The sequence below is a fragment of the Dendrobates tinctorius genome, unplaced genomic scaffold (assembly GCF_039654945.1).
Source record: "Dendrobates tinctorius isolate UK_male_01 unplaced genomic scaffold, ASM3965494v1 ptg000254l, whole genome shotgun sequence".
Taxonomy (NCBI): domain Eukaryota; kingdom Metazoa; phylum Chordata; class Amphibia; order Anura; family Dendrobatidae; genus Dendrobates; species Dendrobates tinctorius.
Window position 1 is genome coordinate 23,247,896 of NW_027361921.1, and position 26,988 is coordinate 23,274,883.

Consider the following 26,988-nt stretch of genomic DNA (forward strand, 5'->3'; position numbering starts at 1 on the left):
GAAAGGTAAAGAAATAAAAACAACACTCCCTCATTCAACAATTTAATAATTAAAAAAAAACTCTTTGTAGCTCCGACATAATCTATGGTATTTCCACGACGTCCAAAAATTCAGTACTGAAAACTTCATAGGTTACTCACGGTCATATCTCACACAAAATGACATTACTGAGTTACTCACACTATCAGGCATTAGACATGACCACGAGTGACCTATGAAGCTCCATAGTTTGCAGTTCTGAATTCCTGGATGTCGTGGGAATGCCACGGATTATGTTGGAGCAGCAGTGAATTTTTTATTAATAAATTGGTTAATGAGGTAGTGTTTCTTGTGTTATTTCTTTACCCCTCTCTTTTTAAGTCTTTCAGGTTCCCATTTTGAACGGATTCGGTGGACTATATTGAATCTTCATGTTTTTGTTTTGTTTTTTTTAATTAAATTCGTGAATGAGGTGTGGGGGTGTAGTTTCAAAAATAAACTTTTTTTTGTGTGTGTGCTTTTACTTTTGATTACTGGGTTAGTAATGGGGAGGTCTGACACCTCTCCATTTCTAACTCCTGGGCTTGATGCCAGCGAAAATTACAAAGCTGACATCAATCCCACAACCATCAGGGCAATTGGGAAGAGCAGATTCAAAGCGCCAGAATTATCGCATCTAATGGATGCACCAATTCTGAAGCGGCTGTGGGCTGGTATTTTTAGGCTGGACCTTCCCAGACCATTAATATCCGCTCACAACTGTCTCCTTTGTTGGTTCTTAAAAATGGGGGGTATCCCACATTTTTTTTAGGGATCCCCCATTTTTTGATAACCAACATTGATCAGAGTGCAAGGAGAGGTTTTATCGCATTGTACTCGTCTGATTTATACAATCGTATGAGCAAGCCCTAAATGTGAGAACAGTCGTACTATTACCTGAATGATGCCACCATCTGGTTGTATGAAAAGTATTGGTGGTAGTTGTGGTGGATGCTATGACCACAGGGTTCAGCATTCGCTCTTCGAGTATACTGGTTACCATAAAACCGCAGCTGCAAATATTTAGCAAATGACATAGACCAAGATTCATTGGAGAGTGGTACGACAGGGGTTACCTGTAGGAAACAAGAGATGCATGTCAAACTGTAACCCTTAATCACCCCTGGGTATAACCAATAAGGAAGAAGAGGAAGAATGAATCAGCTCACCCACAGCGGCATACGGCTTTGCTGAAGCACAGAACTCGTGCGGTCACACGTGTAGTACTGATGAGAAAAAGATGTGTTCCAGCTTCTTTGAATCCAAAAATGTATTAGAAAATGCTTCTTAAAAGACCATGGCAATGGCAAAGTTCACATGGCAAGATATAGTTACGCGTCTCAAGCGCTCAAGACATCCTTTATCAAACTATTTGATAAGAGGACACCTTGAGCGTTTGAAGCACGTAACTATACCTTGCCATGTGAACTTTGCCATTGCCATGGTCTTATAAGAAGAATTTTCTAATACATTTTTGGATTCAAAGAAGCTGGAACACATCTCCTTTTTCTCATATAACAAATAGGAGTTGGGGAGAATTGATGTGCAGAGACAATGAAAGACCAAGTTTACCCAGATTTTTTCTTTTTCTTTTTTTTTTTTACAATTTTGAATGTCTCAAGTAAACAATGGGATTGAGATAAATAAAAGTATTACTTTATTGATCAGGTTTAAGACCTCTCCCTAGACTCACTCATGTAAGACTGTTTCTCGTAAGAGAAGATATATCTGCTCCCAAAGCTCTACACCTATCACATAAGAAACTGTCAGAGTTCTAGTCTAAAAAATTACAAAAATATAAACTGTCTCATTTAGGCAGGCTGCACTGTGGAAATCACAAGCCTTAGGATTCCAAATCGGCTTTTATTAACAATATCGCATATCTGAGCTGGACCAGAGCCATTCTCAAAGTATAGAAACTAAGTGTGACAGTTTCCATTTCTGCCACATACATCTGGACGAACCTTCTCCTCCAGACATGGGCAGCAGCAGTGGCTTTTCCATGCTTTTATTAGGTGCTGTGCCTGCACATAACACCTTCAGGTGTGTGCTACCGTCGCTTTCACTTGTCCTTTACGAGACCGTTTTTACCTATTTTCTGTGCGGTTCTGCTCCTCTCCAGAGCTTTACTATACTAAAAAGTAAAAGAGCTCTACGGACCAGATGTATTAAATATAGAGGAGAATCTCAGGCCTTCACTTATGGACAGCTGAAGCAATGTCTTACCACATCGCATCAACTAATTGTATGTAATTAGATAGCTGTTGGCCAAATGATGGTTTGACCGATTATTGGGGCAGGAACCATCTTGCCTTTCCCATACAAAGAACATGCTCAGCCGAACCAGAAGACCAAAATGGGACATGCCGGATCAATATCCCCATCCTCTGACCGTAAACAGTCTGAGGCTCCTATACACAGACTTTTAGCTAAACCCACCAATAGCAGCAGGTGTGGCTGACGGTCTAAACTTGGGTAGCCCGGTGGATCAGTGGTTAGCATGGTAGCCTTGCAGTGCTGGATTCAAATCTCATCAAGGACAGCATTTGCAAGGAGTCTCTATGTTCTCCCTGTGTTTGAGGGTTTCTTCCAATACTCCAAAGACATACTGACAGGGAATTTAGTTTGTGATCCGCATTGGTGACATTACTGAAGATGCTTGTGACGTGATGTGAAAATTAATGGTGCTATAAAAATATATACGTTACTGAGAACTCTTAGAACCAACTTTTAATGCACATCTTATCTAGAATAGGGTTATACATATTACTGCGGCTGATTTCTATTAAAGACTTCACTTCTTTTATCTCAGCGCTATTGTGGTTTCATAAAAAACAATAAAGGGCACTTAGTCAAGGGCTGACATGAGTAAATTATTTTGTACATATATATAGCTCGAGAGAATGGAATCTTTAGAAATTCAAATTCAACAGACTAAATTGGTTTTTACAGCAAATCTCAATCCCAATAACAACTAGTATCTTCTAATTGCCCAGAAAAGACATGTGTAACATTCTAAGGTCTCCTAAATCTGTGCTGAACCCCTTTCAAGCTCTTTAAAGGGAAACTGTCACCTCATTTTTGGCCTATGAGATGTGGCCACCGCCATCAGGGGCTTATCTACAGCATTCTGTAATGCTGTAGATAAACCCCCGATGTAACCTGAAAGATAAGAAAAACAAGTTATACTCACCAAGGTGTCCGGTCCGGTCCGATGGGTGTCGCGGTCCAGTCCAGTGCCTCCCATCTTCTAGCGATGACGTCCTTCTTACTTCTGCCGTGTCTCCTGCACAGGCGTACTTTATCTGCCCTGTTGAGGGCAGAGAAGAGTACTGCAGTGCACAGGCAAAGGTCAGAGAGGTCCAGAGCCTGTGCACCGCAGTACTTGACTCTGGCCTCAACAGGGCAGATAAACTACGCCTGCGCCGGAACGGCGGCAGAAGTAAGAAGGAGGACGTCATCGCTAGAAGATGGGAGGCGCCGGACCGCGACACCCACTGCACCAGACCACACCCCCCCGGGTGAGTATAATATAACTTGTTTTTCTTATCTTTCAGGTTACATTGGGTGCTTATCTACAGCATTACAGAATGCTGTAGATAAGCCCCTGATGGCGGTGGCCGCATCTCATAGTTCAAGTATGAGGTGACAGATTTGATTTAATGCAAACACAGATAGCTATCGGATAACAATAGTAAGCAGCATGCTTAACAACACATTACACAGACTTTTTAGGCTTCGTAATTTCTTAAAATGGCCCAAAAATACAAACCAAAAGAAGCAGTGGCTATTTCACAAGGGTGGGAAAGTTACTCCTGTTTGGGGATTAACAAGAGCTTAGTTCCTTGTTAAATTAATAAGCAATATCTGTTACACTAGCCATCCAAAAATTATCCCTTTACCTAGGAAGGAGAAAAAGGTGTAGTGAAGCATTTTGAAAGTGAAGAAGCAATGGCATCTCAAATATGAGTGAAAAAATAATCCCTGTTTTGGGATTATTTTCATGTTTGTATAACCCAAATTGAGTACACTTCCCAGCAGCGGTACTGTATAGCTATAAACCCACAGGAAAAATGAGGGGGATGTGGGTGGGCCTTAATCAGCAATGGCAGCAAATGCACAGTATAAAATAGGACAGTGTAGGAAAAAAGATGCCTGGCAGTGGAGGGCCAGCAACAGCAATACAATTTAGCACTGTGTGTGGCAGACATGAGTGTGCAGTGGCAAAAGACGCAAGGTAGATAAATATACCAAGTCGGGCAGTGTACGGCCAGCAACAGTAGCAGTACAGTTTAGAAGACAAGATGGTCAGTGAATTGGCGCCCAGATGAGCATGGGCGATCGGCACTGGCAACAGCAGTATTATTGCAGTGGAGTATGTGAATTAAGCAGAACACTGACTCAAGTGGATTGTGTTGCGGTCACAGTATTCTTTTGGTGTGTAGGGTTGTTAAATTGATCTTATAAAACAATTCAAACATTTAATTATATACTATTTTTTAGTTTAAATTTTATCCCCCCAAGTTGTACTCCCCTTCGCTGGTTCCACTGGCAAGTTTTCGGCACTGCTCCAGTTATGCGGCATTTACTGTGTGCCAATATCACCTTGATAGTGTGGAAGCCAATAAGCGAGCTCAGCGCCTCCAAGCGAGGCATTCCAGTGTAGACAAAAATGCCCAACTCTGCACCACTGAGCTCAATGATCAGGTACTGTGCTGTCAACGTACCGACTCAGCACTACAGCAAAAAACAGACACCTAGAGCAGCAGCAGAGACTTGCCAGTGGCCCAGGGAAGACTAGTACAGCACGGGCATAGGCAGATATAATGATGGAAATCAGGGCTATCATCCGGGGTCTATGGCCAGAGCCATCATGACAATGTTTTGTGTGCCACCGACATATGCAGTCAGGGAGTGCTCCTGGAGTTCTGCTACTGACGATACAGGATAGCAGCGCTGCAAAGCTCCGGTGAAGCTCCCGTTACCTCTGCTGTGACGTGCCAGAATGATTACACCATCAGCCGGCAAGCGCAAGCATGTACACACGAGGAGAATAGGAGCGAGGTGAGTAGGTTTTTCTTTTTTTCTTTTTTTTCATTAATATATGCATGGGATGTGTGCCTATAGCATTTAAATAGATGAGGGTGGATGAACACAGACCTTAATAATCACTTGTTAAAAAGGAAAAATAAATGATCAAAACAAAAAGAGGGGGAATATCTAAAGAAGAGTATAAGAATATAGGATTTTTACAGGATGAAAAGGGTGAAGTGGTCAAAAATGATGTTGAGAAGGCCGAGCTTTTAAATTTTTAATTTTTCGTATGTGCTCTCTAAGAAAGCAAATGTAACATCAACTGATCTTCACGGAGCCATCGAAGGAATAAAAGAATCTACACTGTCCATAAACAGAGAGATGGCGAGGGAGCACTTAGCTATTTTAAATCAATTTAAATCTCCTGGTCCAGATGAATTGCATCCTGTGGTACTGGATGAGGTAGCAGAGGAAATTCCAGAACCACTGGCCAGGATCTTCGAAAAATCCTTGAAAGCAGGAAAAGTCTCGGAACATTGGAGAAGTGAAAATGTTGTCCCTATCTTCAAAATAGGAAAGAAGACAGAAAAAGAAATTACAGGCCAGTGGGCCTTACTTCTATACCAGGAAAGATCTTTGAACAAATTATTAGACATCATGTATGTAAGTGCTTGGATAAGAATATAGTAATTAACCAGAGCCAGCATGGGTTTTGTAGCAAACAAGTCATGCCAGACAAATTTAATTTCCTTCCAAGATAGAATCACTGACAGGGTGGATCAGGGAAACACGGTAGATATAGTATATCTCAACTTCAGCAAAGCATTTGATAAAGCATCTCATGCTATCCTTATTGAAAAAATGATAAACTGGCTCAGTGAACATACTGAAAGAGTGGTAATAAATGGTTGCACTTCCAATTGGAAAAGTGTTTCAAGTGGAGTACCACAAGGCTCTGCCCTGGTCCCAGTGTTGTTCAACAATTTAATAAATGATCTAGAAAAGGGAACCGAAGGTAAACGAATCAAATTTGCAGACGATGCAAAGCTAGGAGGGATAGCTAACACTAGGGAAGAAAGAGAAAGGATTCATAAGGATCTAGATAAGCTTGAGGAATAAGCAGTGACTAATAGAATAGTATTTAACAGGAAGAAATGCAAGAGTCTACATCAGGACAAGAAAAACAAAAATTACATCTATAGAATGTGAGGAATAGAACTAAGCTACAGCACGTGTGAAAGACTTGGGTATACTAATAGATCACAAACTACAAATGAGTCAACAGTGTGATGCAGCTGCAAAAAAGGTAGACAGTTCTAGGATGTATTAAGAGAAACATACAGTCTAGATCAGCAATTATACCCTTCTACTTCTCCTTGGTCAGGCCTCATCTGGAATACTGTGTCCAGTTCTGGGAACCATATTTTTATAAAGACATTAAAAAACTGGAGCAAGTTATTATTATTATTTATTATAGCGCCATTTATTCCATGGCGCGTTACATGTGAGGAGGGGTATACATATTACATACAAGTACAGTAATCTTAAACAATACAAGTCACGACTGGTACAGGATGAGAGAGGACCCTGCCCACGAGGGCTCACAATCTACAACGGGATGGGTGAGGATACAATAGGCGAGGGTAGAGCTGGTCGTGCAGCGGTTTGGTGGATCGGTGGTTACTGCAAGTTGTAGGCTTGTCGAAAGAGGTAGGTCTTAAAGTTCTTTTGAAGGTTTCCATGGTAGGCGAGAGTCTGATATGTTGTGGTAGAGAGTTCCAGAGTAAAGGGGATGCGCGGGAGAAATCTTGTATGCGATTGTGGGAAGAGGAGATAAGAGGGGAGTACAGAAGGAGATCTTGTGAGGATCAGATGTTTCGTGCAGGTAAGTACGGGGAGACTAGGTCACAGATGTACGGAGGACTCAGGTTGTGGATGGCTTTGTATGTCATGGTTAGGGTTTTGAACTGGAGTCTTTGGGTAATGGGGAGCCAGTGCAGGGATTGACTGGGGGAGGAGGCCGGGGAATAGCGGGGGGACAGGTGGATTAGTCGGGCAGCAGAGTTAATAGATTGGAGGGGTGTGAGAGTGTTAAGAGGGGAGGCCCAGAGCAGGAGGTTGCAGTAGTCAAGGCGGGAGATGATGAGGGCATGGACTAGAGTTTTTGCAGATTCTTGGTTGAGGAATGTACGGATTTGTGAAATATTTTTGAGTTGAAGTCGGCAGGAAGCGTTAAGGGCTTGGATATGTGGTTTGAAAGAGAGATCAGTGTCAAGGATAACCTCGAGGCAACGAGCTTGTGGGACTTGAGAGAGTGGGCAGCCGTTTACTTTCAGTTTAAGTTCAGAGAAGAGCTTCCAGGATGGTAAATGGACTGCAAAGTATGTCCTATGAGGAACGGTTAAAAGATCTGAGAATTGTTAGCTTGCAAAAAAGAAGGCCAAGAAGAGGCTTAATAGCTGTCTACAAATATCTGAAGGAAAGTCACAGCATAGAGGGATCATCTTTATTCTTATTTGCACATGGAAACAAGAGAAGCAATGGAATAAAACTGAAAAGGAGAAGATACAGATTAGATATTAGAAAAATCTTTTTGACAGTGAGTGTGATCAAAGAGTGGAACAGGCTGCCACGAGAGCTGATTAGTTCTTCTTCAATGGAAGTCTTCAAATTGAGGCAGGACAGACAACGGAGATGAAACAATATAAATATTATGTCCAAATAAAAAATGAAAAATGGCACTTCACCTCAGAATATATTACTCAAACTGACTCAAACCCCTACTTGCAATAAAAGACGGGAAACAAAGAGATCCATAATAAAATATAATTTTATTTCAATATGAGATTAAAAACAATAATGTAGGACCTTCCTTTAAAGGCTACCACTCATCCATTCAGTCTCAGAACTCACATTAAGGTAACCCTTTATTTTCAGGATCACCCAGCTTTTCCTACAGGACCTTCCTTAAAAGGTAACCACCTTTCTTTTTAGCTCTGAAAAGAGGATCATCCAGCTTTCCCTATAGGACCTTCCTCTAAAGGCTACTATTCATCTGTTCCATTTCAGAACTCATATCAAGGTAACCCTTTATTGGCACTTATTTCTATTACCAAGCTTTTTATTACTAAGCCTTTTATTATTATATAGCTGATAGTATTTATCTATTTATTATTTTATTTTAGGATACATTCATAGCGCAAGTTCTAAACTATAGGTTTTTTAATTGTTTTTATTGGACAAACTAGGTGGTTTTGTCTTGTAACCTGCAGCTTTGTACCTATAATTGCACTTAGCGCCATTGACTCTTTATTTTATTAAAATTGAAGATAAAAAAGCTAAAAAATCAGAATACCTCACATAAAAGAACATGCCAACTCCTAATATAGCCCTGATACGACAATATATATATATATAATATATATATACTGTATAGTGGTGTAGTAACCGCTGTGTCCGCTAGGGGGCGCTGTCTGGATGTCCCAGGAGAAAGGATGAATGGCAGAATGCTGAATGGCCATTATGTATCTCAAAGTGGGTGGCTTTGAGATGGAGACTTATGTTTTGATCAGCAGTGATACTGCTGAGGTACTGCTTTACTGTGACAGGGAAAAGTCTCCAGGTAACTAGGGAGATGGGTGGGCCAGTTACCTACAAACCCACCCAGGGGGTGTGTTTAAAGAACACTGATGTTAAGAGTGTGTAAGTGCTTGAAGGACCTGTGATGAGGTCAGAGCCATGTGACCTGGTGGGCATGGCTATGAACCATATAATGTGGCCAGGGTAGGTCACATGGGGTGAATGCTGGGACCCGGTTGGTCCAGTGTGGAAGGTCCCGCTGAGATGGGGCTTCCTGCCTGACAGCACGTGTGGACGCTGTGTTTAATGGCTGCAAGTGCCTGAGAGTTCCCTGGAGGGAATGAATGTCTGCAGTATGGAGAAGCAGCCATGAGAGAACCCTGACGGGGTGAGATATAACTGGGAGGTTGAAAAGCCCACGTATTGGACATTGCTAACAGAGTGAAGCTCTGTCATGGACGCTATGCCGTTTATATATTGCTGGTTATGGTTTATGATGTTTAATTAACAGCATGGACCGTTATGGTTATTGAAAAAGCTGTGCCGGATCTGATTTTGTGGCTGCCAAACGAGTGATCCCCTACTTAAATGACAGTGGTACCTCACATATTATATATTATATACACACACACCAAAAATAAATTTTGCCTCTACATAGGGTCACTTCAGCTATGACAGTACTCAGTTATCACTGGACACACTAATAAATAAAAGGTGGTTAATAAAAATATGATGTTCCAGATACAATGCTGACCCAAGCAAATGAAAATAATCACAATGGCTAACAATATAATTAGTCTATGCTATGGTAAGCAAAAAAGGAAGACTCACATCTATAGTGCTGAGCAACCTATAACCCAAATAAGGTGCTAATACCTAAGGTCCCAAAAAGTAACGCTAATAGAAGTAAATAATTACGTACAAATATGCCGCAAAACCAAAATTCTCACTAAGGCCCTGGGGGTTTAAAGTGCTTAATCTGAAAATTCACTTACTTTCCAACTGAGCAAGGATTTTCACTGTATCCCCTCCTCTAAAGCAGAGATTCACCTGGTCAATACCTTTAATTTTCAAGCCCTTTGGATTGCAGTCATGGAAACACTTGAAATGCCGAGGCAAGGTTTTTAGAAGGGAGCTGTCTTGTACTACTGCAGCCTTTTCTATATCTCGGATACGCTCTCTGACCCTAGTTTTGAGTTCCCGTGTTATTAAACCAATATAAATTTTCCCACATGGGTATTCAGCATGGTATACAACTGCTTTAAAAGAGCATGTTGGGGCACAGCACATGTGAGCCACAGATAGGCAGAGCTCCTGAGGGATAACCTCTGAATCTACTCCCATTCAGACAAAAATCACTCAAAACTCAATTATTCTTTTGGATCCCACTAAGGATTTGATAAATAACATTTTGAGCCCAATTTGGACTGTTCTGGATATTTACAAGCAGAGATTTTTTACTTGGAACTGGAGAGAGACTTCAGGACTGAGGCCTAGGCCTCTTCTCACTGCTACAGGCCTCATCTAGGCCCTGCCGGCTAATGGATTATATACAGAACTCATACATTTGTGTTATAATTACCTAGCAGTGCCATAGTACCGGGACCTAAAGCTTTCCTACCAGCACCACAGGAACGGCGTGAGACATAAGAGACACCGCTCTGGATTGAAAAACAACAGGCACAAAACACTGAACCCTCCTGCAAACAGGTACTTAACCTTAACAAATAGGGGAAAATCCACCTTGGAGGATTTCACTTTTTGCTTTTGAATCCACCATTCAACGGGGACCCTCTGGAGTGCAGGAGGGCAGCGGGAGCCATATTATAATTGCTTGTGAGAACCCTCCCCAGCCTGTGGAGCCCCTGAACGGACTGCAGGTACCTTTCTGTTTCCTGACCTTGCACATTAGAGGGTTGTATGTGTTGCCCCATCTACAGCTGGAGGAGAAGCCATGAGATTGTAAAATCTAATATAATCTCCATAGCTGCCTCACTTTATATTTGAAGATCTAGGACTCCATCTGCTGGTCGTTTGGCAATATTGTCCACATTGAAAAATCTTTTTTTTTTTTCTTTTTTCACCTCCTTTTCGGACCAGCAATATTCTCCGTTGCTCAGACATACTGGCTCACCCGCCCCTACATTTCTGAATTATTAAAGGGGTACTACAACAGAGCTACACTAGAGACATACTATGTCCTACAAAGTTTACCCCATATCCTGCTAAAATCCAACACGGAGGGCATAGACATTCCTGGTGGACTATGATAATGGAACACTAGGTCTGTCGCCACGGGCACAAAGATGCGCTCACTTTTATAGGTAGTTGTCATGCGCAGACTTTGAGAACACAGTAGGTCTGTGAGTAATGCGCCCCAAAAAACCTGCCTCATCTGAAATCAACACCCGATCAATCACACAACTATTGTCTCAATGTACAAAACCATCAAGCCACACTATGTCGGCGTCAAAATCATCCTCACTGAGCACCAAGGGCTCCCCTCAAAGGTCTCAGCTAACTGACTCGGCCGCCTCAACAAACATGACAATGACAATGGAGGATCTTCTGGCCACCATTCAGAAAACGTTCAGAGCTGAGTTATCTTCTGCTGTGGATAATTTCACACAACAAATTCAAGACACTGCCCAAAGAACCAACGATTTGGAGAGAAGAATGGATGACACTGCTGAAGCCACTGAGCAGAATAGTGAGCTACTACAAGAACAAGATGCTAGATTCGAATTTCTGGAGCTTAAGTTTCAAGATGTGGAGAATCACTCACGCCGAGGTAACATTAGAATTAAAGGACTCTCAGAAAGTAGCTCCAACCTAATGGAAATTGCCTCGAACCTCTTTAGCACCCTTTTACCGCAGGCAGACCAGAGTTCTTTAAAAATAACCAGAATTCACAGGGCCCTGGGAGATCCCAAATCTGATGTCTCTCCAAGAGATGTTGTCCTCAAAATGCACCATGAGGAATCCAGAGACCTGATTCTATCTGCTGCTCGTAGACTGAATAAACTACCAGGCATTCCGGACACTGTTTCCTTGTTCCCTGACATCTGTCCGGCGACTCTAATGAGGAGAAAGGCCATGTAAGTCGTAACAATGGCCTTAATTAAAGCAAATATCAAATACAGGTGAGGATTCCCACATGCTCTAATCTTCTCACATAATAATTCTACCTATTCTCTAAGAAATTGTGAAGGTGGTAGAAAAACACTGGAAAAAGCAGGCATCCTGATCCCAGACTCAGGGGCCCTACCACAGAGACAGAAGCCTCGCAGAGAATGGATAGAAGTTCGCCGTACCAGACCCAATAAAACACAGCACAACAAACAGTCTACTTCTTGAGACCACTACCGGCGAATGTGCTGGAACAGATTCAAAGAGCATTCGAAATGCTGGGACATTGTTCTGATAAGTATTACTATTTGATGTGATTTATGACAATTTACATATAATATTGTTTTCTCTTTTCTTGTTGTTGAGCGTTGTGCCTAATCACCCTGTTGACTCCTATGTAAATAACATCAGCTTGGAGTACAACAGATGGCCGGGGACAAAAATATAATAGATAATAACCCCATGCCACAAACTACCAAGACAAAAATGTAAGGAATAGTAACTGGAAAAAACTCTAATTTTTGGCAGATTTGTAAACATTTGCTTTGGGAGGAAAAGGGGTCAGTAAGGGTCAGCCCACATGGAGCGGGGGCACCAGAGTAATGTAGGGTGTAAAAGCTCCGCTGTCAGGCAGGGAGACACCTAAATAGGGTTATTTAGACACCTTTTCCTCCCAAAGCAAATGTTTACAAATCTGCCAAAAATTAGAGTTTTTTCCCAGTTACTATTCCTTACATTTTTGTCTTGGTGGTTTGTGGCATGGGGTTATTATTTATTATATTTTTTGTCCCCGGCCATCTGTTGTACTCCAAGCTGATGTTATTTACATAGGAGTCAACAGGGTGATTAGGGAGAGCCGCCGAGAAGCGGGGACGCCATTTGCGTATCAAGAGGGTGCCAACCTCTGCTGTCAGGTAGGAGAGAGATATAGGGCCCTATAGGGACAAATAGGTTTGTGACCCTCTACCTGACATTGGAACGACTCTCTAGTGTTTGTGGCTGGATCTTGAAAATCAGCAATAAGCCTATTTTTGTTTGCCTGTTTTTTGAAGTTTTGAAAACTTTTTAATGATTGGTCAATAAAGTATCTTTTAAGGATTGATTTTTCTTGTATATGAGCCGTTGAATAATTAATCCAGAATTATATTTATTAAGAATTTTTGAGCGTTGTGCCCCTGGGGTAAGTATGCCACTCCATTTTGGGCTGTTGCTGCTTCTGGCCCTACTAATGATGGGCCGGCACATTCTAGCCCACATACCAGTCATTAGTTGTGACAATTTCTTTTGTTATTATATTTTTTGTTACCTCCCCTCCCTCCCTTCCACTAAGTGCTGATGTCTTATAAACATGTTCCTAGATTGATAACCGACGTGAAGCTATCCACCCTGGATGTTATTATGCTAGAGATTTATTTAGACCTATTTAACTAAACCAAATGCATGACACTTTCACACAATGTTAGGGGGTTCAATTCGCCGATAAAAAGAAAACGCGCCTTTATTGACTACCTGAAACATTCCCCTGATGTACTATTCCTACAGGAAACTCATTTTTCCAGTAACTCATCCCCCAAATTTTTCCATAAGCTTTACTCGAGATCTTTTCTTGCCTCTCATGATAAAAAAAAAACGAGAGGAGTCGCCATACTGCTCCATAATTCTTTCCCATTTTTGCAGGAAGGTATGACTGTGGACATAGAGGGTAGATACATAATCCTTTGGGGCACGGTACAGGAGAAGCGACTCTGTCTTGTTAATTGCTATGCACTTCTGACATTACAAATGAAAACAAATCTATTGCAAAATTCCTAAGGTCCATCTCCTATGATACTCTCATATGGAGGGGGGGTGATTTTAACTTGATCATAAACCCAACCCTTGATAGCTCCAATAATAAGAGGTCCGGCATGTCAAGGAAGGATAAAGTTATACTTGAAAATATCCTCCAAGCCCATCATTTGGTTGATACACGGAGAGAATCCCATAGACAGTCAAGAGGTTACACATATCTGTTTAGGGTTTTTCACTCATACTCCAGGATAGACTGGGTTCTCACCAACTCGGAAAATATACCATCACTGATGTATTCAAGGCATGTCCCCTCTTCATGGTCTGACCATGATAGTGTACTCTCTGTATTTAAACTGGGCATAGCGAATACACATCTGTACACATGGAGATTGAATGAATCTTTATTGTCCGATCCTTAGACTCGACTACTGGTTAACAGGAGCCTAATGCCTTTTTCCTCTGTAATATTACCCCTGACACCTCTATGGGTAGTGTGTAGATGGCCCATAAAAAATATATCACTGGCGTACTCAATAGGATAGCATCCCAAAAAAAGAAAAATCGTCTTCAGGAGCAACTGATTCTCGAGGACGAACTCTATAAATTAGAAACCGCCAACCAGTTACACCCCTCATTATACTTAACTAAGCAAATTTATGATTTAAAACTAAAGCTAAACACTTTGCTAACGACCCGCACAGAAAGAGCAATTAGGTGGACACAAGCAACATTTTATCGATTCTCTAATAAAATGGACGAATGCTTGCTTGAAAATTAAAACAGAAAAAGCGAATAAACTCTATTTTTTCTATAAAAGACGAACAGTCCCAAACTACCTTTAATCCTAATAAAATCTATAAAACGTTTCAAAATTACTACCAAAAATTATACACTGAATTTCGAATTTCTCATTGCCCAAACTGGAGGACTTTTTATCTAATGTGCTACTACCTTCCCTAACCCCGACTTACGCTGCCACATTACACTCTCCTATCTCCGAAGAGGAAATCACATCCACAATAAGCCACCTAAAAGTTGGGAAAGCTCCAGGGCCCGATGGATTGACCGCACTATACTATAAAAAATTCTCAAACATCTTCAAGTCTACTGCAATAACATACTAACAGGCCAAACAATGCCGCCGGAATTTTACACAGCACATATCACTGTTATCCCAAAACAAGGGAGAGACCCGTTACTCACAAAAAACTATAGGCCAATATCCCTCTTGAATGTGGACCTCAAGATCTTTCCCTCCATAATAGCCAACAGGATTAATAAATGCCTACCGAGCCTTATTCACAGGGATCAGGTTGGATTCATTCCAACAAGGCAGGCCCCAGATAATATACGTAAAAACCTAAATCTTACTCATAGCGCCAACAAACGTAAAACCCCCTTAACTATACTTGCTTTAGATATAGAAAAAGCTTTTGATACCGTCACATGGTCATATATGTTTAATATAATGCACAAATTGGGGATATCGCAACAATTAATCAACTCACTCAAACGCCTCTACAATAACCCAGTAGCGTATTTAAAACTACCCTCAACTTCTCCAGAAACAATAGTTATTCATAGGGGAACTAGGCAGGGTTGTCCCTTGTCTCCAGCTCTATTCGCTATGGTAATGGAACCATTGGCACAAAAGATCCGCCTACACCCCGATATCACAGGCCAAACTATAGGTAAACATGAATACAAGGTCAGTCTGTTTGCCGACGATCTTTTGACTCTGACGAACCCACGTGTCCCTGCCTAATCTTATAAATACACTTAAACACTTTGAGGAAATTTCTGGTTTGAAGGTTAACGTTGATAAATCAGAAATCATGTTCCTTAATACCTCCCCTACTGAACAAACCTCAATATTAGAGAACTTCCATTTCCGTCATGTGAAACACTATATTACCTACCTAGGAATCAACCTTACACTATCCAAATCCACGTTATTTAAGCATAACTACACCCCTCTTCTCCAAAAACTAACGCAATCTTTATCAAAATGGTCCTCCCCGTCTCTCTTTTTTAGGAAGAGTCCATTCGATTAAAATGGTCACTTTTCCTCAATTCTTATATTTGTTTTGATCTCTGCCCATTCCAGTGCCTCTGATGACTTTCAAAACGATAAACTCGCACATAGCACGTTTTATCTGGGATAATAAAAAGCCCCGTATCGCTCAGCAAATTTTGTTCAGACATAAAAGACAGGGAGGAGTCTCTCTGCCAAACTTTACTCTTTATTACAGGGCGGCCCAGATTGCCCAGCTGGCAGGGGTCAACGCAGAACACCACACTACCATCTGGCCACATATAGAAAATTCACAAATAGCACCATATTCCTTGAAGAGCCTAATCTGGGCCACAGGACCCTTACCGAAAGATCTAGCCTTTCATTCGCCATATACTTCTCACTCCCTGCGTCTCTGGAGAGCGAACAGATTCCAATTCGCACTACAATCTCACCCCTCCCCACTTTTAAATTTGTTTAATAACCCCATGTTTCCGCCAGGAATTACGTCTCGGAACCACTCGTGGCGGCACCAGAATAAATTAACTAGGCTGCAGAATTTATCGAATCACTTTAAACTAATGTCAAAACAAGAGTTTGTTGCAAAATACCAAGTCCCGAGGTCTGAGGCTTTCAGACTGGAACAAATTTTCCACTTTCTGCAAAACCTAACAGTAGGCTCACCAAACATAAAACCTACAACGTATTAGTTAAAATGTTTATATGACCCTGTGATGAATGAGCAGCCGCCGTCTTAGATATGGGGCCACATGTCTGAGCTTGGCATCCATTTTGGTCTAAGTTCAGGAATTACAGGCAGCTTCTATACCCCCAGGTGCTGTGTACTTAGTGAATACAAGCAGGATTTAGTGTTCCAATGCTAAATAGCCAGGGCCATTGGTGTGATAATGAGGATAGGCCCAAAACAGAGCTTCAAAGCTCAGGTATGGAGCCGTGCCAGCAGGGGGCCGGGAAAAAGCCTAGGGCTTCAATTTGAATGTACATGCTAGCAGATGCAGGAATATACGTCCTGTGTGTGTCCCAGACACTTTGGCTCCATCCTAGGAGCATGGATTATTAGCCCACCCTCTGACACAGGGGGAGGAACCTAGCGTGTTTAAGGGCAAACAGCCCCTGGCAGATATTCAGTCTTTCCTTAACACAGAAGATCCAGACGATGATGATCTAAGAAGGACCTGGGGACAGACCTGCCGAGGGGAGCAGCGGCCCATGCTTTGGGGGTCTGTCCGGCAACTAAGATTCTTGTACCTGTGGACTGCAGAGCTCCCCAGCAACCACATGACCCTACAATCTGGTAAATTGACCTCCAGCTTAATATCTTAAGTCTTGTACCCTTATTGTTATCTTTTCTCTGACTGCAAATTTACTGTATATTTCTGTAATTATCTAGTGCGCCCTTAAGGCAATTAAACTATAAACTTAATCTTGGGCTTATGCTTTTACTCTGATCATGAAAGAATCTTAGAACCCCCAGCGGGTAACAGGACCTCCTCCCCGGCGACCATTTGCTCTAGGTGCAGTTCCCTTACTAACCTGAGACAAAGGGGGCGCCGGAGAGCTGTGCCTGTGTAGCTACGTCACGGTGGTGACGTGGGAGGAACGGGTCTGCGTGCGTTCCTCCATACTTGGTGGCAAGCAGTGGGATCAGAGTAATAGTGTGCGTGGGACCCCTACTCCCAGACACTAGAGACTACCAGCGGTAACTTTCACTGCTGGGGTCTTAAGGTCAGCCCAGCACTAGACGGTCAGAGTGCAAATATAATAAGTTGTGTGCGAGGCCAGGGTTGCAGCTGTGTCAGTAACCAGAGGTTTCCAAGATGGCGGAAGGCACCAGGAGTAGGATAAAGGGGGAGGCCAAATGCTATGGTCTATGAGGAGGTGGTGGAGGACAATGCCAATGGAGGTGAGGGGGAGCTCAGCCAGGGCTCCCCAAGGAGCCAGACCCCCGTGCTCAGTCCTGCAGTGGACTGCCCACCACCTGCCCACCCCAGCCTGTCCTGTTGTGAGTTCATTTTTCCCTTCACCATTGAGGTCTGATGAACGCCCTCCTCTGGTGAAGGAAGGTAGTGAGGCTGATTACCAAACACCTGGGCAGCTAGATGATGACTGGGTGGCTGGAATTGAGGACTGGATATAAGGCAGCCGACGCCCTTCTGCCTTGCTGGTGATCCTGCTGGATTCTTGGAGACCAGTCTGATTCCTGCGTCTCAAAGCTAAGTTTTTCTGCTCTGCTTTGGACACTTCAGTTTTGTTTTGCCTTGTTTTTTGGGAGTTCTGCCATCCCCATCCGGGGGTGAGCTGAATTCCATTTTTTGTCTCTGATCTGTTGATCTTTTGCTCTGTCTTCAGAATATACCTGAGTGCTGATATAGTCTTTTGAAGCCTAGCGACTTCAGGGCCTGTTTTTCCTATCAGTCGGTTGGTACATTTTGGATAGGGTTTTCGCGGATGACAGACAGCGGCTTTCCTATCCTGTCCTATTAAGTTAGCTTGGGCCCCATCATTTGCTCAACCTATCTTTCTATCTGTGTTAGTGTTTTCATCTTGCTCCACCGTCATTATATGTTGGGGGCTGCCTATTGCTTTGGGGTCTGCTCTGGGGCAGTTTAGTTTTTCCCCTGTCTTTAGGCTATGTAGTTCTCCGGCTGTGATCGAGGGGTCTAGGGCACCGTAGGAACCCCCCACGGCTACTGCTAGTTGTTGTGGATAGGTTCAGGGGTCTGCAATCCGATAGCTGCCAACCTCTCTGGTTTTTCTGGACTTAGCTAGTATTTTGTTTTTTCCTCCTTCGGTGACTCATCATAACACTGTCCAGATCGGAGGCCCTTTTCCAAGCGGATATGGCACAGCTCGAGGCAGGTAATGACGCCGCCCATGACAGACTCCTAGCGGCAGCAGAGAAAGCAGAGGAGCGTGAGCAAGCGGCGGCCGAGAGATCAGCAGCGCATGAGCATACTGAACGCCGTGAAGCTGCGGAGCGCTGGCACCGACTGGAGATGGCTCAGCACGGGCTCCCGCTGGACGCTCCAGCCCCACCAGGGACCAAGGCTTCCAAGGTCCAGGCGGAGGACTTACCCTTGCTTGAAAAGGATGGAGACCTGGATTCCTTTCTGCTCAAACAGAGGCTGGACAGACATCTGACTGGGATGATTTAGCGAATCCTGCTTTGAGCAGGGGGTTGGACCAGATGGCCCAGGAGGTCCCTTCCAACTCTACGATTCTATGATTCTATGGCCTTTGAAAGAACCTGCCTCCAACACCATCTGGCCCTGGATCAGTGGGCAAGGTACCTGACCCCCCGTTTGAGGGGTAAGTCCCTGGAAGTTTTGGGGGACTTACCTGCCGGGAAGGAGCAGGACTACAACAGCATCAAGCGGGCCCTGATCCAGCACTACAACCTCACCCCAGAGTCGTACTGCAGGAAGTTCCGGAGCCTGCAGCGGGGCTCAAAGGACACCTGGACCGACCACATGCGGGCACTGCTGAGAGCTGCGGAGCACTGGACCTCGGGTCTAGAGTTCACTACCCGCCAGGAGGTCTAGGAACTGTCTGTCACAGAGCAGTTCTTGTGGAACTGCCCAGAGGACCTCCGGCAGTTCCTCCGTGACCGGAAACCAAAGGGGGCTTCTGCTACAGCCGCCCTGGCAGACGAGTATGCCAACAGGGCCTCTGAGCCGAAGAAGCCTGCCAGCAGCACCTGGAGAGGGGGTAAGCCCAGTCCTGCCCCTGTCCCCCCAGCGTGCAAGGGGTGTACCCCCCTGCTGCCCTCTCCAGGCCAGGATCAGAACCCAGACGTTGTCATCATTGCAACCAGCCGGGACACTTTAAGGCTGCGTGTCCCCAGCGCCATAAGGCCCCATCCCTGTCCCAGAAACCGTCCACTGTTTTGTGTATGGGAGTGGGTGGTGGGAGGTCCCTGGACAATTACCAACCCGTCACCATCGGCCGCTCAGCGGTCATGGGACTGCGGGACACAGGCGCTGATCGAACCCTGGTACATCCTGAGGTGGTGTCCCCTCAAGACTTGGTGCCTGGGAAAACCCTTTCCATCTCCGGAATTGGAGGTGTTGAACCGGCGCTGCCTGTCGCCAAGGTGTTTTTGGACTGGGGCGCCGGGAGGGGAATGCGGGAGGTGGGAGTAACGCCAAATATTCCTGCCAATGTGTTGCTTGGGACCGATTTGGGGCGGCTAGTGTCTCAGTATGTGGCCACTGAACCTCCAAGTCCGGCTCCCCAAGAATGTCATGACCCTACTGTGACTGCCAATGCTAATGTATTGAATGTGCCTCCAACAATGGAGGTGGGAGTAATTCCAAATTTTCCTGCCCCGATTTGGGGCGGCTAGTGACTCAGTGGGTGACCACTGAACCCCCAAGTCCGGCTCCCCAAGAATGTCATGACTCTACTGTGAATGCTAATGTTAATGTGTTGAATGTGCCTCCAACAGTGGAGGAGGGAGTGAAACCTGATGGTAAGCCATGCACTGACACTACACACACAGGGCTCACAGTGAGGACAGGTGAGAAGCCTGCAGGGGAGAGCTCAGAGGTGGAGGGAGGGGCTGCTATGGGCAGTGTAGGGCCCCTAAGTGAAACCAGCCTGCTGAGTCGAGGGCCTCTGCAGAAAGAGGAACAGGCCATGGGGAGAGGGGGCGTCCCGGGAGAGGAGCCACCAGGTAAGACCCCAGGGCAGGAGTTCCCCACAGCCAGGGAAGTCTGCCTGACCCGGCGACTTGGTCGGGGGCCGAGGGGAAGCAGGCGCTACCTGTGGTCTCAGCGGTCGTGGCCGCTGTTACCAGGAGTAGGAGCGCCGGAGCCCAAGGAGCCTCGCGGAGGTCAGACGGTTCCCCTCTCTCCGACCAAGTGGCTGCCGAGTCAGACAGCGGCCAGGAGACAGATCCCGGGGAGCTGACAGAGGAGGTGGCAGTTTTGTCAATTCTTGTCACATCGAGTCAGGGATTTCAGGCAGCGTTGGAAGCTGACGCTAGCCTGAAAGCTCTCAAGGAGCAGGCGGCACAGCCTCCCCTGGAGTCCGACCGCGAGCGAGTGGTCTGTGACCAGGGACGGCTGTACCGGGTAACGGTCCAGCAGGGTTAACCGGAGGCGTGGCCCAGGGACCGACAGTTAGTGGTACCCTATCCGTTCAGGGCAGAATTGTTGCGGATCGCACACGAGATTCCCATGGCCGGACACCTAGGGATCGCTAAAACCAGGGCCAGGCTAGCTCAGTATTTCTACTGGCCAGGAATGAGGACCGAGGTGATTGCCTACTGCTGTTCGTGTGACACCTGTCAGAGGGTGTGGAAGGCGAGGCAGTGCCCCAAAGCCCCACTGGTAACTCTGCCCATCATCGAAGAGCTTTTCTCGAGGGTGGCTGTGGATCTCATTGGACCTCTGTCCACTCCCAGCCGCTCCGGGAAATGCTTCATACTAACGGTAGTGGACTATGCCACCCGGTACCCGGAGGCGGTAGCTTTGTCGTCCATTCGTGCTGACAAAGTGGCCACTGCCTTACTGGAGATTTTCTCCAGAGTGGGGTTTCCCCAGGAAATGCTCACCGACCGAGGGACCCAGTTCATGTCGCAGCTGATGGAGTCTCACTGTATGCAGGTACAGGTGCAACATCTGGTAGCCAGCCCGTACCACCCACAGACCAATGGCCTGTGTGAGCGGTTCAATGGCACCTTAAAGCAGATGCTGAAGATGTTGGTCGACTCCCACGGGAGAGACTGGGAGCGGTATCTCCCACACCTGCTGTTTGCCTACCGAGAGGTCCCACAGGCCTCAACAGGGTTCTCCCCCATTGAGCTCCTGTACAGGCGACGTGTACGGGGGCCCCTTGCTCTGGTGAAGGAAGCATGGGAAGGGGATTTGGCTACCCCTGGAGTGTCGGTCATTGAGTATGTCGTGCGCTTCCGTGACAGAATGACGGCCTTGACACGGCTGGTGCATGACAATATGGCCCAAGCCCAGGCTGACCAGAAGCGGTGGTACGACCAGAATGCTTGTGAGCGGACCTACGAGGTGGGTCAAAAGGTGTGGGTACTGGTCCCCGTACCTCAAAACAAGCTTCAAGCGGCCTGGGAGGGTCCAGACCTCGTGCACCAGCGGCTCAACGCTGTCACCTATCTGGTCACCCTGTACCACGCCCGTGGAAGGAGGAAGGCCATCCACGTGAACATGATGAAGGCCCATCATGAGCGGGAGGCTTGTGCCCACCCAGTGTGCAACCTTCCCGAGGAAGGAGAGGTAGAAACCTTCCTGGATCTGCTCACCCAAGCCAAGGTGGGTGGATCCATCGAGGATGTGGGGGTCGGCCACCAGCTCTCTGAGGAACAACGTTCCCAGCTGAGGGTCACCCTACACCCCTTTAGGGAGCTGTTCAGCAGCCTGCCCGGAAGGACTGAGACAGTCGTCCATGATGTGGACACCGGCAATCACCCCCCGATCCGGCGTTCAGCATATCGGGTCTCTCTTGACGTGCAGCAGCATATGCGCCAAAAGATAGACGAGATGCTGAAGCTGGGGGTGATCCAAGTGTCCAATAGTGCGTGGGCTTCGCCTGTAGTCCTCGTCCCTAAAAAGGACCGAACTACGCGGTTCTGCGTGGACTACCAGGGGCTCAACGCTGTGATGGTCACAGATGCGTACCCAATGCCGCGCATCGATGACCTGCTCGATTGGCTGGCCGGGGCCAAGTACCTGACCATCATGGATCTGAGCAGGGGGTATTGGCAGATTCCCCTGACCCCTGGGGCACGGGAACGCTCTGCCTTTATAACCCCATTCAGACTGTACGAGTCCACGGTGATGCCATTTGGCATGAAGAATGCCCCTGCCACTTTTCAGAGGATGGTCAACACGCTGCTCGAGGGACTGGAAGGGTATGCGACCGCGTACCTAGACGACATCGCCATCTTCAGTCCCACCTGGGAAGATCACCTAGAGCACCTGGCGCAGGTGCTCGGGCGGATCCAGTGAGCAGGCTTGACCATTAAGCCCGAAAAGTGCCAGCTAGGTATGAGTGAGGTCCACTACCTGGGACACCGGGTAGGTGGGGGAGCTCTGAAGCCAGAGCCCGGGAAGGTGGATGCCATCGCATCCTGGCCCACCCCCAGGACCAAGAAGCAGGTGATGTCCTTCTTGGGGACAGCCGGGTATTATAGGAGGTTTGTTCCACACTATAGTGCCCTGGCCAAGCCCCTGACGGACTTCACCAAGAAGAGGCTGCCCGTCGCAGTCGACTGGACAGTCGCCTGTGAGACAGCTTTCCAGGCGCTCAAGACCGCCCTTTCTGGTTTTCCTGTACTACAGGCAGCCGACTTCACGCGGCCGTTCTTAGTGCAGACCGACGCCAGCGACTTCGGCCTCGGTGCTGTGCTCAGCCAGGTCGACACTACGGGCCATGAGCACCCCGTTCTGTACCTGAGCCGGAAGCTCCTGCCGAGGGAAGTGGCCTATTCCACGATGGAGAAGGAATGTCTGGCAATTGTGTGGGCCCTGCAGCGTCTGCAGCCATACTTGTACGGACGCCAATACACCGTGGAAACAGACCACAACCCCCTCAGCTGGTTACACACGGTCTCTGGGACGAATGGGAGGTTGCTACGCTGGAGCCTCTCTCTCCAACAGTATCACTTCACCATTCGCCACAAAAGAGGCAGGGACCATGGTAACGCTGATGGGCTGTCCCGGCAAGAAGAGGGTGCGGAAGGGCGCATGGGGGATCACAGGAATGTGATACCTCCTAGCGCCCTCTAAAGCAGAGAGGTGTGATGAATGAGCAGCCGTCCTCTTAGATATGGGGCCACATGTCTGAGCTTGGCATCCATTTTGGTCTAAGTTCAGGAATTACAGGCAGCTTCTATACCCCCAGGTGCTGTGTACTTAGTGAATACAAACAGGATTTAGTGTCCCAAAGCTAAATAGCCAGGGCCATTGGTGTGATAATGAGGGTAGGCCCAAAACAGAGCTTCAAAGCTCAGGTATGGAGCCGTGCCAGCAGGGGGCCGGGAAAAAGCCTAGGGCTTCAATTAGAATGTACCTGCTAGCAGACGCAGGAATATATGTCCTTTGTGTGTCCCAGACGCTTTGGCTCCATCCTAGGAGCATGGATTATTAGCCCACCCTCTGACACAGGGGGAGGAACCTAGCGTGTTTAAGGGCTAGCAGCCCCTGGCAGATATTCAGTCTTTCCTTCACACAGAAGATCCAGACGATGATGATCTAAGAAGGACCTGGGGACGGACCTGCCGAGGGGAGCAGCGGCCCATGCTTTGGGGGTCTGTCCGGCAACTAAGATTCTTGTACCTGTGGACTGCAGAGCTCCCCAGCACCCACATGACCCTACAATCTGGTAAATTGACCTCCAGCTTAATATCTTAAGTCTTGTACCCTTATTGTTATATCTTTTCTCGGACTGCAAATTTACTGTATTTTTCTGTAATTATCTAGTGCGCCCTTAAGGCAATTAAACTATAAACTTAATCTTGGGCTGATGCTTTTACTCTGATCACGAATCTTAGAACCCCCAGTGGGTAACAGGACCTCCTCCCCGGCGACCATTTGCTCTAGGTGCAGTTCCCTTACTGACCTGAGAGACAAAGGGGGCGCCGGAGAGCTGTGCCTGTGTAGTTACGTCACGGTGGTGACGTGGGAGGAACGGGTCTGCGTGCGTTCCTCCACAGACCCCCTGGGTAATGGCCTTATATCCCATTTCTATTCTACATTTAATCAACCTAGAGACGGCTTTAAATTGAAATCTATGGGAAGCAGGCCTACAAATCTCCCTCACACCTCAAAGGTGGCACAGGTGTTACGAGAATATAATGAGGGGTAGCAATCAAGTTTCACTCACCGAAACATCTCTTAAACTGTTCCATAGGATTCACTACGTATCTAGCTTCCTGCAGAATATCTACCATTCAGTCCCTGGCGGTTGTTTTAGAGGGTGCACGGATAGTGGGGATAACCACCACATATGGTGGACAGGCCCGATAGTAAAGTCTCTCTGGAAAGATGTGGTAAATCAATGGGTAATCCGCCACTGTAAAAAAAAAAAAAAGGCCCTAGTCTCACTTTATGGCAAAAGCTGCGTGGGAAATTTCTCACACAGCAATGCCCTAAAGTGAGACTAGGGACTTTTTTTTTACAGTGGCGGGGGAATACAGTGCAGAAGGATACCTACCTCCCGTCATTTGATTCCTGGAGCCCGTAGAGAACGGTAGCATCAGCTGCATGTATGTAGTATAATATATGTAGTATATATGTAGTATGCATGTTGCATGCATGTGGTATATATGTAGTATGTATGTTGCATGCATGTAGTATATATGTAGTATATATGTAGTATGCATGTTGCATGCATGTGGTATATATGTAGTATGTATGTTGCATGTAGTATATATGTAGTATATATGTATGTTGCATGTATGTAGTATATATGTGGTATATATGTAGTATGCATGTAGTATATATGTTGCATGCATGTAGTATATATGTGGTATATATGTAGTATGCATGTTGCATGCGTGTGGTATATATGTAGTATGTATGTTGCATGTATGTAGCATGTATGTAGTATGTATGTAGCATGTATGTAGATTGTATGTAGTATGTATTTTTTTTTTTTACATTCAACACATTAGCCGGATGATGGGACTACTACTGTCCCATCATTGGCTAATGTGTCAATCACTGTCATGGTAGCAGGCATCGCCCGATGGGACTTGTAATCCCATCGGACGATGCCTGCACAGACCCCCGCAGCCTGCACAGACCCCCGGACAGTCGGCACAGCGCCCCAGGCAGGCCGGTACAGACCCCCGGCGGTCCGCACAGACCCCCGGCAGGCCGGCACAGACCCCCGGCAGGCCGGCACAGACCCCCGGCAGGCCGGCACAGACCCCCGGCAGGCCGGCACAGACCCCCGAGAGGCTGTACAAGGACAGAAAAGGGTTTTTCTTATTCCGATACCGGAAGTCCCATAGACTTAAATGGGACTTCCGATATCGGAATTGGCGATACCCGATACTTTTTTCGTATCGGGCCGATACCATCTGATCCGATATTTTAGGGTATCGGATGGTATCGCTCAGCACTAGTTATAATTGTTCTACAAATTTCTAAAAATGTATATTACGAAGTCAAGGATAACGTATGACATATTGTGTCTTTTCTTGTATATTTCCCCCTGCGAGGGGAACCTTGTACTCTAATATGAATGGATTTCATGTTTTATGATGTTTCCTTTTCAATAAAACCGTTGAAACTAAAACAGCATTTCAAAGGCTTTCTAATGTCAAAAATACGAGATCCATCATGGCTTTTAAATGGGGTAGATTTAACTAAATTGAGACATACCTTGCAGATTCCACATGGAAAGAAACCTTTATCATCTTCCTTATCCTTGGTAGAAAATCTCTGAGGGTCATAATGGCTATGCACCAATTGATCTTTCAAAATTGAAAGATCGTCTAGCTACACAGGAGGGAGATACAGGCAAAATATGTTTAAAAACTGGATTCGTGTGAAGAATTTTCGAATGTTTTTTGACAATGGACGTTAAATCCTGCCCTTCGCTGCAGTAGGTGGAAATGAACCTAACTTGTCTCTCAGGAATTGCCCATCTGGGAGGGTACTGAGCAACAATTGGAGGGACTGATGCAGAAAGTTAACTAATAACCTCAACATTAAACTCACATACAATTCAGGAAGAACATTGGATTTCCTGGATATTAAGATTACGGCATTTGATCAAGGGTTTTTGCATAGTGATATATTCCGAAAACCTACAGCAACTAACTCATTTTTAAGAGCGGATTCATCACACCCATGACCTACGAGTCGAGGTATTCCTATTGGACAATTCCTGAGAGCTAAACGTATTTGCTCTGATGACCACACCTTCCAACAACAATCAATGGACCTTGTTCGTAGATTCCAACAACGTGGATACAGTAACAGAATGATCACAAAAGGGTATAGGAGGGCTGTCAGGACCAACAGGAATGAACTACTGTATGGTACTAACTTGGGGAAAAATAAGGATGAACTTGGACAAGTTAGGTTCATTTCCACCAACTGCAGCCAGCAGGACCCTCACTCCTCCTGGAACTTTTCAACTATGGGTTACTTTGCATTTTTTTATTGTCAGTACAGTTGTGGCCAAAAGTATTGACACCCCTGCAATTCTGTCAGATAATACTTAGTTTCTTCCTGAAAATGATTGCAAACACATTCTTTGGTATTATCATTTGCTTTGTCTTAAATGAAAAAACACAAAGAATTGTCCTAAAGCCAAATTGGATATAATTCCACACCAAACATAAAAAAGAGGGTGGACAAAAGTATTGGCACTGTTTGAAAAATCATGTGATGCTTCTCTAATTTGTGTAATTAACA

At 45.6% G+C, this 26,988-nt stretch overlaps 1 protein-coding gene across 3 annotated transcripts in view; it reads right to left on the bottom strand.

The window, feature by feature from the left end:
- The window catches only part of PIKFYVE (phosphoinositide kinase, FYVE-type zinc finger containing), a 603,254-nt gene that overhangs the window by 270,292 nt on the left and 305,974 nt on the right, over positions 1 to 26,988 (bottom strand). For all 3 annotated transcript variants that reach the window (XM_073558214.1, XM_073558213.1, XM_073558215.1), the window contains one exon: positions 916 to 1,094. In XM_073558214.1, coding sequence (XP_073414315.1) covers positions 916 to 1,094 — 179 coding nt within the window. The remainder of the gene's footprint in view (positions 1 to 915; positions 1,095 to 26,988) is intronic.